The 15734-nt window shown below is 36.0% G+C and overlaps 1 protein-coding gene across 13 annotated transcripts in view; it reads right to left on the reverse strand.

Moving 5' to 3' along the window:
• Positions 1 to 200: 200 nt before the first annotated feature.
• ANKRD17 (ankyrin repeat domain 17) overlaps positions 201 to 15734 on the reverse strand; it is a 167180-nt gene continuing 151646 nt past the window's right edge. For 12 of the 13 annotated variants that reach the window (XM_070791564.1, XM_070791571.1, XM_070791566.1 and 9 more), the window contains 5 exons: positions 13943 to 14140; positions 4691 to 4939; positions 3967 to 4145; positions 3402 to 3566; positions 201 to 2484 (listed from right to left, as the gene is read on the reverse strand). In XM_070791564.1, the coding sequence (XP_070647665.1) occupies positions 2425 to 2484; positions 3402 to 3566; positions 3967 to 4145; positions 4691 to 4939; positions 13943 to 14140 (851 nt within the window). In that variant the 3' untranslated portion in view covers positions 201 to 2424. The remainder of the gene's footprint in view (positions 2485 to 3401; positions 3567 to 3966; positions 4146 to 4690; positions 4940 to 13942; positions 14141 to 15734) is intronic. The other variant, XM_070791567.1, reaches the window with a different exon arrangement.

The following is a 15734-nucleotide window of genomic DNA, read 5'->3' on the forward strand; positions in this document are numbered from 1 at the left end:
AAAATGGAATGATTGGTATAAACAGATTACACAATAATTGGGATATTAATTCTTTTGGGATTTAAAGTGTGAACTAACCTAACTGTTACATCTAAGAGTTAAGCTACTTCTTAAAAGGATAAGAGAAAAGAAATACCTTATGTAGTCTGCAATTATACATACCACATACTTTCCAAAAAGGGGGAAAAAAAAGACCTGCATGGTCTCAAAAGATGATTTTTTTATTATTCAAATAAAAGTGCACTGCATTACATCTGAAATATAAAAAATGTATCTGAAAAATGTTCCCAGTACAGACTTCTAAAACCATGGTATTATATTTAACAAGCCTGACCCCAAAAACTAAATTAGGAGCATTCCAATCAATAGTCCCCTGTCCCATAGCTTTGAAGTAAAAAAAAAAAAATAGTTTTTCTCTCTGTTTTTTAGCAAGACACCCTATCTTAAGAAACCCACTGTTGTGAGTCAACACAAGGTCATGTGTTGTGATAAATACTGGGTGGTATCTGTTATCTAGCAGGATTATTTTAATTAGAAAATAACCCTAGTAAACACAGAAAAGAAACTAAGCAAAAAGTTATAGGATAGTGGCAAAAGTCATACATAAAATACTCTGTTAAATAGCATTATACCCCTTTCTTAGTAAAGTGCAATAATTTTATGTCATAGCTACATTTATTTGTAGGATATCATTTAGCTTTTCCTTTAAATATGGTTGTATCAATCACAGACAGGGAGAAAAACAAATTTATGTATTTTAAGACCACCTTCTAAATTAAAAGATACAAATGTGTTTATAAATTTCTGGATATGTTTGAGAAATCTTTTTACTCTTTACTTAGGTAACCAGAGTAAAAGAAATCATTTCATTTTCTTGAACAGTCAAGGAACCATATTAATATTGTTAACCTGGGTGATCTATCTGAATTTTAGTTAATGTTTATGTTTCACCAATGAGGAATTATGTCTATTATTTTTTAAAGACATTACTTCACTTTTATGCTTACTTTCTATTTCAACCATATAATTTATTGTATCACATGAGACAGGGTAGGACACATATTCTTCTTGGAATATGTTACTGTTTATTTTTTCAAGTGAAATGAATAGATAAATCCCACTGAGTAGTTTAGTGTGGCCCTGTGTCTTACATAAACAGGTTAAACAGGAGGCTTTATTTTGTAACCTGTGTATTCATGTCTACCATAAGTTGTCTTAATGACAAACGCCAAATTTATTACTTGCCCCAAGTTAGCTGTTGATCCCTTTCACTGATAATATACAAACAAGTGTAGAAATTAAGAAGGCTTTAAAATATGGGGAAAAAAAACCTTTAAATTATTGTAAACTGGAATTTTTATGTTGACTCCTGATGACTCCAAACCCAATGTTAAGAATCAATATTATCCAATATAAAATGGTACACTGAATTATTTAATAATAAACAGTATATTAAGAGCTTGTATATGCTGACTGGGAACCAGTGGTGGCTTTTTAAATTCTCAGAAAGACTGAATGTTTTATGATTAGAAGAAACCACAGGTGATGATGCAGATTCTCCATCTCTCTGTAGCAGCCATTAGAGTAAAAATCTTTATAGAATTATTTCACGATCAGAAAGAAAATTTTACTGGTATTAGTGGCAAGGGTGAGGAGAGAAACAAAAGAGTGAAGAGAGAAGTGTGTATTAGTTTTTAAAAGTGTGACAAGGTAATAAAAAGACATGAAAAAGTGTTAAAATTTCTTACTCTATATGTGCCTTGCTGCAAACAAACTCAAAAGGAGAGCAGCATGGGTATTTTAAAAGCCAGCGTCGGGAAACATTCACTGATAATGCCCATTGTTTTACTTTATACTTAAATTACACAAGCAGAAAAGTTATACTTATTAATAGTTTAATGTATGAAGGAAACATCCAGATTTCTGAATATGAAGGTACATATCTCACATTAATTTAAGTCTACGTAAAGTAGAGCCTCTATACTGACATATTGAAATTTACTTTCTGCTTAGCCTTTTCTGTTATGTAAACAATTGTACATTTATTTGCCATTCTAAAACTTCAGGATCAAGTTTACATAATTTTGCTAAATTTCCGTGTTTGCTCAGAAGCAGTTTACAGTACTAAAACCAACCAGCCAAAGAACAGCTTCAACAGAAAGTTATGTCCAAAGGGGAAGAGGGAAAAGAAAAAAAGAAAAATGATAAGAAAAAGGCTAACTAAGGTAAAACGGATGATGATGGGGAATGGGCAGTCACAAATGTTCACAGAAAATAGGTCAGTTAGTAAGTTCTTCTGCAAAAAGCCTACACACTTCAGTCAAGCACATCAGTAGAATGATTTGGGAGCATAAATTTTTTTTTCGGCCACTTGTGATTTCCTCTGAATGAAAAGGAATCTGCAGGCTAACAAGCTGATCCTCATCAGCCAAGCTGGTTCATATGCACACTGTTCATGTGAGGTGCCCAGGGTCCAGTCCACACCTATGAATATAAAGCACATGTTTTATTAAATATGTATTTAACATATACTTGATTAAAATAAAACTCTTAAACACTAAGGAATATTTATGAGCTAAACCAGCTAAGTTTCTCAGTTAACTGGCAACATACTGGGAAACAATAAAGAAAAGCAGTGATAAACCACTATTATCTGTTGTTTTCCTGCCTCTACTCTTATCCCTCGAACAGGATCTGAATTACCATCATTTTTAAAAAACCGTTATCTGAGTACATACAGGTTGATGATTGTGGAATGAAAATCAGGTATTAAATATATACCACAATAAGTTAAAATATACAACCATCTCTAAGCATTTTCACAGTCACATACTATTTTGACATTTATAATACTTTTAATAAATAACCTCTAGATGGACCTTTTTGCACAACTAAATTTTGATACATAAAATTACAAAACTTTACAACTTAAAATTTTTTACCTACCACCTGCTACTCAATGGAATATATTATGTCTTTCCTAATTTTGGCCCCAAACCACTACCTTTGGTACCCTTTTCCATATCCCTCTGCTATATTTCAGCTATAATAAATTTCCCTCAATTTCCCCAACTGCCCATATTCACCAAACTCTCTCACAACCATGATTTATCTCTATTACATTTGTCTTGGCAGCTAGGTGCTATGCTTAGTTGCTCAGTCGTGTCCGACGCTCTGGGACCCCATGGACTGTAGCTCATCAGGCTCCTCTGTCCATGGAATTCTCCAGGTCAGAATACTGGAGTGCGTTGCCATGCGCTCCTCCAGGGGATCTTCCCAACCCAGAGATCAAACTCAGGTCTCCCACATTGCAGCTGGATTCTTTACTGTCTGAGCCACCAGGGAAGCCCCTTGGAAGCTCATAATCATTAAATAAATGTTCATGGAATGATCAGCCTTACCGTTTGAGGGCCATTATTTTCTGTGGAGCTTGAAACCATCTTTATCAGGGAATTCCAAGAGGGGTCCGCAGCATGAGGGCCATTAAATATGGGTCCTCCAGCACCATCAGGAAGTGGTGCTACTGGAGGAATCATTGCATTCCCATACACAGAAAAAGGCATACCCTTAAAAAAGAAAACAAGGATTATGCACATTGAAGTCACTGCTTATTATTTTTCCCAGTATAATCAATACCCTAAAATTGTATTTGAAACTTCACCTCATTTTGGAACATGTAAGCTATCTAAGTGATTTAAAAATTATTTTCCAATATGATTTCTTCCAGCATTAGACAGAAGACAGTGTAAGCCTAGTATATAAAATCTTTTGTCAAAAAACATTTCTCTAAACAACTCAGACAAAATCAGGATTTATAAATATTTATATTTTAGCTAGATTTTCACCTATAATTTCAAGCCAAAGCTCCAGCACCATTTCACAAATGCTTATACATGGGAAGTAAAATAAGGCTAATAATCAGAAAATCATTTAGAACTAATGAACATGCTTTTAAATCACCATTACCCCAACTTTAGGAAAGTCCATGTATCCTGCAGGAACATGCTGATGGAATGTACCAGAAGGAGTTACAATTCCTGTACTCTCTCGCTCCATTGCTTGATGCTGTGAAAACACTCCTGGATCAGACATTGGCCTGTGAATCATAGGATTTCCCATCCCAGGGTTACACCAGTCTACTTTGTCTGAGGGAAGATGAAGAGGCAGAAAAAAATAATTGGGAGATATTTAAAATCAGAAAACAGCAAAAAAAAAAAAACTTTATATATGTCTAATATTTTCTACATTGGATGTGAATTCCTTCAGAATAATGACCTACTTTTATATCTTTACCACAATATTTCCATGTTTGTAGGTAGTGAAACAATAGCCTTGTAATGTAACCTAAACACTTTGTGTTACAAAACAAAAAAAAAGCTAAGATAAAACTAAAGAGCCCCAAAGGAAATATTAATATTTCCTTAATATGATGAAATGAAGAAAATAATATGCTTGTATTAAACTATACTCAGCAATGATTAACTCAGTGAGAGATCACAGGTGAACAAAAAAAGTTTCAAACTCTTAAATAAATTGATTAGTCAAAATGAAGAGATATGAACACATATTTTCTTAAAAGAATGTTTATGATAATTAAATACTGCTTTTTAAATTCAAATTATTTAAATATTTTAATATTTTGGTTAAATATATAAACTTAACTTCCAATAAGCAGAATAGCATACCATACCTTGATTGCCAGCAATCCCTTCAAAGGACCAGATGCCACTGTGTCCTACTGATGTGGACAAATTACTCCCAATAACAGATGGGGCTGAAGTTCCAGTTTGCCTGATACGTGCAGAACGTTCCGTCCCAATAGGGACTGGAACTTTTCTATCCTGAGAGACGTTGCTGGGCTTTTCTGACCCTAAAGGTACTGATGATGGGGCAGGAGAAGGTGCACGAACTCCAGAGGATACTGACTGTGCAGGAGAATCTAGAGAAAAGATATTGGGAAATAATATACACTGTCTCTATAGAGCCTGTAATTTTGTAAACAAAATTTTAGAAATATGAGTATAATGCTTACATAATAAATTATGTATATTAAAATCTGGTTAAAGTTCTGTGACTTTGCAGTCATTTTTTAATTTGGCTCACAATTTTCCTATTTAGTTTTGGGATAGTAGAATGCGAAATGTGAATGCTGCCTGCACACTAATTAATATTTAAATTAATTTGCCCTTGACCATAAGTAAAATATAACACCAGAGCAATGAGAAGACAACATTTAAATTAAAAAGAAACAACAATGACAACAAAATGGAGGTGGGGAAAATCACTGATTGTATTGGCAATTTTCAAACTATTTTCCTTGGGAATATTTGTCCCTTGGTTGTATGTTAAAAAAAAATAAGTAAGTTTCTTTAAATCAGGACTTCACAGAACTTTAATATGCTGATAAAATACCAACAGAAGGCTATGTTTCATAACCCAACTGATTCACTGTACCTTGTGGATATTCCACAGAACACACTCTTAGAAGTGGCAATTTAAGTTTTACTTATCACAACAAGGCTAGTTCTTAATACACACAATTTGGGAATATTCTTTAGTGATTTAGTCTCTTTATACACTATAGTGAAGAAAGTGAAAGAAAGTGAAAGTCGATCAGTTGTGTCCAACTCTTTGTGACCCCATGGATTATACACACAGTTCATGGATTTCTCCAGGCCAGAATACTGGAGTGGGTTGCCTTTCCCTTCTCCAGGGGAATCTTCCCAACCCAGGGATCGAACCCAGGTCTCCTGCACTGCAGGCAGATTCCTTATCAGCTGAACCACAAGGGAAGCCCAAAACAATAACAACCTTCTTTGGAGTAGAACTTGGGATATATTTCAAGCTCTTTTACTTTTTTTAATACATGCTCAGATGCTCAGTAGTGTCTGACTCTTTGTGACCCCATGGACTGTAGTCCACCAGGCTCCTCTGTCCATAGAATTTTCCAGGCAAGAATACTGGAGTGGATTGCCATTTCCTTCTCCAGGGGATTTTCCCCACCCAGGGATCAAATCTGGATCTCCTGCATTGCAGAAGGATTCTTTACCAACTGAGTCACCAGGGAAGCCACCACAGTGAAGAAGGAAAACCAAAACCAATCATACTTTTCTTATTAAAGTCTAAATACAAAGCATATTTAAAATTAAATAGAGGCTAAACTGTAGAGGAACTTGAAGCTTAGGAAGTCAAAACAGTTACCTGCATAGTGCATAGCTACAATTTATTTGAAAACAGAAAAACTGGTTTAAATATGAACTGAATCTTTGAGGGCTACATACAAGATGAGATTATGAAGAAGCCTATATGTAAAGAGAGTCAGTAGTAAGAGGACTGACAAGAAACAGACTATGAGTGAGAGACCATAAATCCTCTAAAGAGAGACAGAGAGGTAATAGCTGTCTCAAATCTTAGATGGTTTCAAAGATCACCCTGCATAGCCTTGAGGTAAGCACCACTTTCCTTGAGATCCCCCGGTCTACAGTCCTTGCTACGAAAAGAGCCTAATTATAATTTTTGTTCTTATCCCTAATTATTATAATTTCTTTAATTAGAATAAACAAGAAAAATCTAATTCAGAGTCATGTTATTAAATATGCTAACTTATAGAGAAAAAACAGATTTTATAGGTTTTGATGGAATACAATCTTGGGAATCTGTTTTAGGGAAAAAAAAAAAAATACAAGTACAAAACTCGGTACAGGACCTTGGCAGGGCCCCTTGCAAATGAGATACCCTGAAACTTAAGTTTCAGTAAATCCACTTCAGTTCTGAATTCAAATTGGAAGAGCAATGTGACTTACAAATGGAAAAAGTGCTCCTGCAGGAAAACTGCACTGCATTGTCACGCCTCAGTTCAGTATTAACTGAACTACAGTAGATCATGAGATGACTGTGGTTAGTTATGAGTAACAAAAATTTTTTTTCAAGGTTAAAGAAAACAGAAGAGAAAAGAACAGCATGAAAAAAAAACAGCAGCATGAACATATACTGTAAGGATGTAAGTACTGTTTTATAGATATATTTCAGTCACACACAGGTATATGCATACTGAGTCATGATGTAAAATTAATTTGTTCCTTAAAAAAAACTGTCATTATTATTATTTTTACTGCTTTTGGATACAAAAGAGCCTTATAAGATTGAAATGTCAAAGTGACCCACTGACTAGATTTGCCAAAGCCTGAAACTCACAGAGCACCAGTGATCAGTACTCAAAGCATGCACGGGTTGAGCACTGACAGGATAGACCTTAGCATCTGAGTGGGATACGGGCTCAGGGGATCTCTGCCTAGCCTGTATGCAGAAGGATCTTGGATATCACCAGCCTGTTGTTTTGCAGCCTCAGGAAGGTTTTCTGCTTTCTTTTTTTAACTTTTTTATTTGGAAGTAAGGGTCCCATGTCCCACATATCCTAGTTTAATTTGCCAGAGTCCTAATATCATGTCCTGACATTCTATAGAGGAGAAGGGAAAAAAAAGAAGTGGAATGCACGGAGAAATGTTGATAAAAGCTGTTCAAATACCTAAAACCAGATAAATACATTGTGAAGAATAAGTAATGCTTCTTGGGTTAGTTTTCCAACAGCATGCAGAATGGCAATTTTTATGAAAAATATATAGATAAATATGAAAAACAAAATTTTGAAAGACTACCATAAATAAACAAAGCTATGAAATGACATTTATGTGAACAGATAACTTAAAGAATAATCAGAAGTCAGGTAAAACAAACTAAATGGTCATTAAAAAGTATTAAGATTTTTATTAGTAGTAGTAGTACTGTTAGTCGCTCAGTTGTGTCCAACCCTTGGTGACCCCATGGACTGTAGCCCACCAGGCTCCTCTGTCCATGGAATTCTCCAGGCAAGAATACTGGAGTGGGTTGCCATTCCCTTCTCCAGGAGATCTTCTCAACCCAGGGATCGAACCTGGGTAGGTAATGAAATGCAAACTAGTTAAAAGTTCAGTAATAAAGGGAAAAGTCTGAGAATCTTGGCTGATCAACCAGTCTAACAGTTGCAAAATGATGACTCAAATTGTAATTCCTTTTACATTTATGAGTTGTCATTATACTGTAATGACATTGTAAGTCCCCCATCTGCATTGTAAAATTTTATTTATAACCATTACGTACTCCATGGATTCTTGTTTTATCCAGTGAGCTGACATTATTCATTTTGATGGTTAAACTGTCCTGAATTTGGCTAGTGGGAGCTCCTTCAAGCTATATGCTGCATTCCTCTGACATGCCCCAACCATCTAAACACTTAATTACTTTCTGACACTACAAGACTTTTTGCAGACTTCTCTTATACTCTCCCTGCCCCAGCTCTCAAATCAGCTATTTCCCCAACAAGCCCTAGTTTCTTTTAGTGGATTAAAACATTTAACAGACAGATCTGGATGCTGAATGTGCTTACTGCTACTGAAGATCCATGGCTTCTAGGCCCTTTTCAGTAGATAGTTCTGGGGGGAAAATGGCAACTTTATGTGATTCAATCCGAAACATAACATCATTTTAAAATCATGAGTTCATATTGATCCTCTAATTCCAATACAATTTCATAGCATTCTTCCTTGCCTCACTCTACATTCTTCTATTCCTACAATCAGAGCCCTGGATTACATCATTTTCAATATTCTTATTTATTCATTTGCTCAGCCCTATAATATAACCCATGTAGGTTTAAAATCACTCATCCATAACATAAAATACAAATGTCCTAAGTAGAAGTGAAGATTTTGTCTGTAGTCTATTTGTCTTTTGGGTTTACTAAATACCAATGTCTTCAAAAGTTTTTAGATTGTTTCTTTTTCATTTAGTAGGTTTATGTTAGTAATTTAAAATGCAGATAGGTTTACTTGTTTTTATTTATTTTCAATTTTAGTGTTTTTCCCTTCATCAAGGTTGGTTCTGTTTTAAATTTGTGAATATTAACATGGTTACAAAAACAAAACTATTATTTCTACTGAGAAAAGTTCTCCTTCTTCCCTATTTCCTTACATTCTACCTCAAAGTCTGATGAGGAATAAAAGCAGTTTCAAAGTAAGTGCCCACAGATTACTTTACAAATTACAAAGGGAAAAGTGGTAATTTGATAGTGTAGAAACCTATGAAACCAAGTGATCAAAGTAAACAGCACAAACTGACATTTTATATTTTCTAATGTAATACCGTGAGAAGGCTGAAACACTAATAGGGATGCTCCTGTCAAAAATACATAACTTAAACTTAAAAATGAAGAAATATCAGAAAAACAAATTGAACCATTTTACCAAACAACTGATCTGTAACCTTAAAAAAAAAAAAGCTTTCTTTGAAAGATTCATAAAGTCTAAGCAAACACTTCCAGGTTATTTGAAACTAAAAAGACATGGGAATTACATGCAGTCTGTGACACTGATTTTAATCTTGAAAAAGAGGAGATATTAAAGGCATTATTGGGATAACTGGTGAAATATGAGTATGGACTATATATTAGATTATAATGTATCAAAGTAAAATTTGCAGAAGGTGATTAACTGCATTGCAGTTTTGAAAGAGAAAGTTCTTGTGATTCTAAAATATTATAATCTGGAGTATTTAGGGGAAATCAGTCTGTATCTGCAACTAACTGTAAAATGGTACAGTAAGAAACCCCTGCAGATGATGACTGCAGCCATGAAATTAAAAGACATTTACTCCTTGGAAGAAAAGTTATGACCAACCTGCATAGCATATTGAAAAGCAGAGACATTACTTTGCCAACAAAGGTCCATCTAGTCAAGGCTATGCTTTTTCCAGTGGTCATGTATGGATGTGAGAGTTGGACTGTGAAGAAAGCTGAGTGCCGAAGAATTGATGCTTTCGAACTGTGGTGTTGGAGAAGACTCTTGAGAGTCCCTTGGACTGCAAGGAGATCCAACCAGTCCATTCTGAAGGAGATCAGCCCTGGGATTTCTTTGGAAGGAATGATGCTAAAGCTGAAACTCCAGTACTTTGGCCACCTCATGGGAAGAGTTGACTCACTGGAAAAGACTCTGATGCTGGGAGGGATTGAGGGCAGGAGGAGAAGGGGACGACAGAGGATGAGATGGCTGGATGGCATCACTGACTCGATGGACGTGAGTCTGAGTGAACTCTGGGAATTGGTGATGGACAGGGAGGCCTGGCGTGCTGCGATTCATGGGGTTGCAAAAATTTGGACACGACTGAGCGACTGAACTGAACTGAACTGAAGAAAGCCCTACAATCCCTACACACACATATTTCACACACACACACACACACACACACACACACACACACTTTCTTTCTCTCTCTCCTCTCACACACACACAGATACACAGCAGGGAAAGGGAGGAATGTGGTAACATGTTAACAAGTAGTGAATGGGCGTGGGGAAATATACAAGGGTTCTTTATGCTATCTTAAAGGACCCTAGAGATATAAACAAATACAACATGTTTACCTTAAAAAGAAAACACAACACATTTACCTTAAGTGGTTCATGGTTCAAAAGCAGAAAAGACCTATAAAAATGTTTTAGGACAACTGTGTGTGTGTGTTCTTAGTTGTGTCCGACTCTTTGTGACCCCATGGGTTGTAGCCTGCCAGACTTCTCTGACCGTTGGATTCTCCAGGTAAGAATACTGGCGTGGGATTCCATCACCTCCTCCAGGGGATCTTCCTGACTCAGGGACCCAGCCTGCATGTCTTATGTTTTTTGCATTAGCAGGTGGGTTCTTCACCACTAGTGCCACCTGGGAAGCCCCATCGATCTTCCTTGTAATGAACTAAATAAATAAATATCCATATTCCTCCAGTACACAAATTTATGTTGTACTGAATACAGCTTTAAATAACTGAGGCTGTAACTTTTTATTATAAGCCAGATAGTTAAGACTAAAATGTCATAATCAGTTATTCCTTATAGTTATATTTACTTTCAATGTTCTATTAATAGTTTAAGTTTAGATAAACCAGGCTAAATAGCTATGTTATACTATATTCACTTTATCTCAATTATGATTCTTAAGAAACTTTCTTCAGCTTTTTCAAAGATAGGTAAAGTATCCTCAACAGGAATCGCTATGAACTTCTCTCCTTTTTTCTTGGTACCTTATTTGCATACTTATTACATTATTTCTGGCATGATTTTGTCATAGTCATCTTATTTATTTATTCTTTCTTAAACCATTTATTTTAACTTAGGGACACCGGTACAAGGACAGGAGAAGGCAATGGCAACCCACTCCAGTACTCTTGCTTGGAAAATCCCATGGACAGAGGAGCCTGGTGGGCTGCTGTCTATGGGGTCACATAGAGTCAGACACGACTGAGCGACTTCACTTTCACTTTTCATGCATTGGAGAAGGAAATGGCAACCCACTCCAGTGTTCTTGCCTGGAGAATCCCAGGGAGGGCGGAGCCTGGTGGGCTGCCATCTATGGGGTCGCACAGAGTCGGACACGACTGAAGCGCCTTAGCAGTACAAGGATATGTAATATTCCATGTGACAGTCTTTGTTATTTGATAAACACAAGAAAAACTATACAATATGTAAATTCACTATATATGTTCAAGCTTTCACTGGCAGACATGCAAATCTCTCAAATATGAATTTTTTTTTTAATTCTTTCACTCAGTTAACCAGTCTCTATTAACTGAGCTCTAATGTTGTTAGAAGAAATTGTTAAAACTTAAAAAAAAACAAAAAAGGATTCTTATTAAAATTTCCTCAAAGTGAAAGCAATTTGATGTCTTTATCCTCACTAAATAAATAAATAACCACAAATACAAAAAAACCCACTACCCTTATTACAGAATTCTCTTAATGTGCTGAATTCTCTGTTTACGTAGCAGATGAGATTTAAAGTAGACAAAAAAGTAGCCTTATACTATAAGGCTACAAATCCTTCTTCATGGAAGCTACATTCTCAAATCTAAAAGTAAATGTAAATCAACAGGTGATAAAACAAGACTTTTGATTCTCAAAAAATGATCCATCTTAGAAATAAACCTCAAAAACACAATATTCTAGATTTGATAGAACTGAAGTTGATTCTAATACTTTAAAAACCTGGAGACTCTATTTAAATTCCTCCTAATTTCAGATTGCCAAGAACATAAATTACACTTTTATAGTATTTATTTATTTATTGAGGTATAGGATTTACAACTTTTTGTTAGTTTCTGGTGTATAATACACACTCTTCTTCTTTTGCCTTCAATCTTTCCCTATACACACACACACACACACACACACACACAGGTACATGTATGTATATACTGCTTTCCATATTCTTTTTAATTATGGTTTATTGTGTGCTAGTATGCCAGCAAATCTGGAAAACTCAGCAGTGCCACTGGACTGGAAAAGGTCAGTTTTCATTCCAATCCCTAAGAAAGGCAATACCAAAGAATGCTTAAACTACTGTACAATTGCACTCATCTCACACTCTAGTAATGCTTAAAATTCTCCAAGCCAGGCTTCAGCAATATGTGGACATGAACTTCCAGATGTTCAAGCGGGTTTTAGAAAAGGCAGAGGAACCAGAGGTCAAATTGCCAACATCCGCTGGATCAACAAAAAAGCAAGAGAGTTCCAGAAAAACATCTATTTCTGCTTTATTGACTATGCCAAAGCCTTTGACTGTGGGGATCACAATAGACTGGAAAATTCTGAAAGAGATGTGAATACCAGACCACCTCACCTGCCTCTTGAGCAATCTATATGCATGTCAGGAAGCAACAGTTAGAACTGGACATGGAACAACAGACTGGTTCCAAATAGGAAAAGGAGTATGTCAAGGCTGTATATTGTCACCCTGCTTATTTAACTTCTATGCAGAGTACATCATGAGAAACGCTGGGCTGGAGGAAGAACAAGCTGGAATCAAGACTGCCGGGAGAAATTCAATAGCCTCAGATATGCAGATGACGCCATCCTTATGGCAGAAAGTGAAGAGGAACTAAAAAGCCTCTTGATGAAAGTGAAAGAGGAGAGTGAAAAAGTTGGCTTAAAGCTCAACATTTAGAAAACAAAGATCATGGCATTTGGTCCCATCACTTCATGGCAAATAGATGGGGAAGCAGTGGAAACAGTGTCAGACTTTATATTTTTGGGCTCCAAAATCAATGCAGATGGTGATTACAGCCATGAAATTAAAAGACGCTTACTCCTTGGAAGGAAAGTTATGACCAACCTACATAGCACATTGAAAAGAAGAGACACTACTTTGCCAACAAAGGTCCATCTAGTCAAGGCTATGGTTTTTCCAGTGGTCATGTATGGATATGAGAGTTGGACTGTGAAGAAAGCTGAGTGCCGAAGAATTGATGCTTTTGAACTATGGTATTGGAGAAGACTCTTGAGAGTCCCTTAGACTGCAAGGAGATCCAATAGTCCACTCTAAAGGGGATCAGTCCTGGGTGTTCATTGGAAGGACTGATGTTAAAGCTGAAACTCCAATACTTTGGCCACCTCATGCCAAGAGCTGACTCATTGGAAAAGACTCTGCTGCTGGGAGGGATTGAGGGCAGGAGGAGAAGGGGACCACAGAGGATGAGATGGCTAGATGGCATCACTGACTCAAAGGACATGAGTTTGAGTGAACTCCAGGAGTTGGTGATGGGCAGGGAGGCCCGGTGTGCTGCGATTCATGGTGTTGCAAAGAGTTGGACACAACTGAGCTACTGAACTGAACTGAACTGAAGGGACTTCAGTCCCATTCCACTCTTTGTGACCCCATGGACTATAGCCCACCAGGTTCCTCTGTCCATGGGATTCTCCAGGCAAGAATAATGGAGTGGGCTGCCATTCCCTTCTCCAGGTATAGTATTTAACTTATTAAGAGGTTTAAAACTTAAAAACTCCAAACTTTGAAAAACTTTAAAACTTTTTTTTAAGGGAACATAAAGGCAAACTCTTCCTCTAGAATTACTGTGTATTACTCACCATTTGATGCTGATGAACATGGAGTCAACAAACTAAGTGGGGAAAAATGTTGTCTGTTAAAGTTAGCAGCTGTGGGTGCTCCTCCAAGGGGTGCCCCAGGTCCATACATTTGACCTCCTGAAAGGTTTGAGGCAAAGTTTCCCAAATGTGTAGAGGAAGGTGTTACAGAACCATATGGCGAGTCCATATTGACAATACCTACAACGTAGAAGATAAATCATAATTTATAATAGTTATCCTTAAGATATATAACTAAACTAGAAAAACCTAAAATTCCAAGAGGTTCCTAATAAATGCAAATATATTTTGGATTATTAAAAAAATTTCTCCTTGTTTACTTCTTCCAGTTCACTGACTCATTACCTCCCCCTTTATTTTATAAAGATAGCTATAAAAAGGAAATTAACATGAAAAATATTTTATATTTAATGTTAATTTTGACAGATTATTATTTATTATAGAAATATGGAGATTTAATATAACACTAGAATTTACATAGGTTTGGTGGGCAAGGAGTTGGATCAAATTTTATCTTTAAAAAAACTTACAGAAATCAATCAATTAAAAATAAATAAACATTAAAAAAAAAAACACTTAAGGGGAGGGAGGGATGAGTAGCCAAATCACAGAGGATATTTAAGATACTGAAAATACTCTGGATGATAGAATGATGGTGAATACACATCACTAGACTTTTGTTCAAATTCACAGAATGTACAGCATTACAAGAGTGAACCCTCATGTAAACTATAGACTTTGATAAGGATGTGTGAACGTACATTCATCAATTGTAACAAAAGTACTACTCTAGAGTGGGATGTTGGTAATAAAAGAAGCTAGGCCTGTATGGAGGCAGATGGTATGGGAAATCGTTGTACTTTTCTCTCAATTTTGCTGTGAACTTAAGAGTGCTACTTAAAAAAAAAAAAAAAAAAAACCTTAAAAAAATGAAATAAAAAAGCTACAGAAAAAAAGGACTGTAGATATACTCTTGTAATAAAGAGATCTGATGATCAGCACCTTAACTAAAGTGACCATGCTTTCCATAGCTAACTGAGACAGTCTGTTACTGAGTACCTCCTGATATGATGCAGTGTGAGATTCAAACATTACCTATCTGATGTTCCTGCTAGAAATGTTTAATCAAAATGTAACCATGGATTGAGAAAACAGGCAAATCTGAAATGTAGGACATTCTTCAAAGGATTCAATGTGGATAAGAACAAAAGAAGGTGGTGAGATGTTTTTGACTGGAGGAGATCAAAGAGACATAGTAGCCAAAAGCAATGTGTGAACCTTGATGGCTGCATCAAAAAGATAAAATAGAATGTATAGGCATAAAGGATATATCTGGCATGATGGTTCTACATACTGAGTGCTATTACTGCATTAATTTTCCCTTTCTAGGGTGTACAAATAGTGGTAGAAATAGCTGTGAAGGCAAATGTGCCTGTCTTGACCTGAATCTAATACTTCCCTCTGATGGACTCTCAAGTTGAACTTCATGGCTCATTTTGGCTCTAATCACTGTATACCCCTTAAAACTTCACCTCCCTATGACTGTGTCCTTCTCCTATACTTTTCAAAAAAAACCGGTATTTCCTTTTTCTCTAAATCTTAATTTTAGTATGTTTTTAACATTTAGTAGTATTATTCATAGTTTTACAGTATTAGTAAAAATAATGGTCATTATACATAAATATAAAATGGAAGTTGATGGAAAATCCCAAGTCTTCCTGGTTAATTCCCACCCCTACCGCCCCCCAAAAAACTAGCTAGTATATGGCAAATA

The sequence above is a fragment of the Bos indicus genome, chromosome 6, assembly GCF_029378745.1.
Source record: "Bos indicus isolate NIAB-ARS_2022 breed Sahiwal x Tharparkar chromosome 6, NIAB-ARS_B.indTharparkar_mat_pri_1.0, whole genome shotgun sequence".
Lineage (NCBI taxonomy): Eukaryota > Metazoa > Chordata > Mammalia > Artiodactyla > Bovidae > Bos > Bos indicus.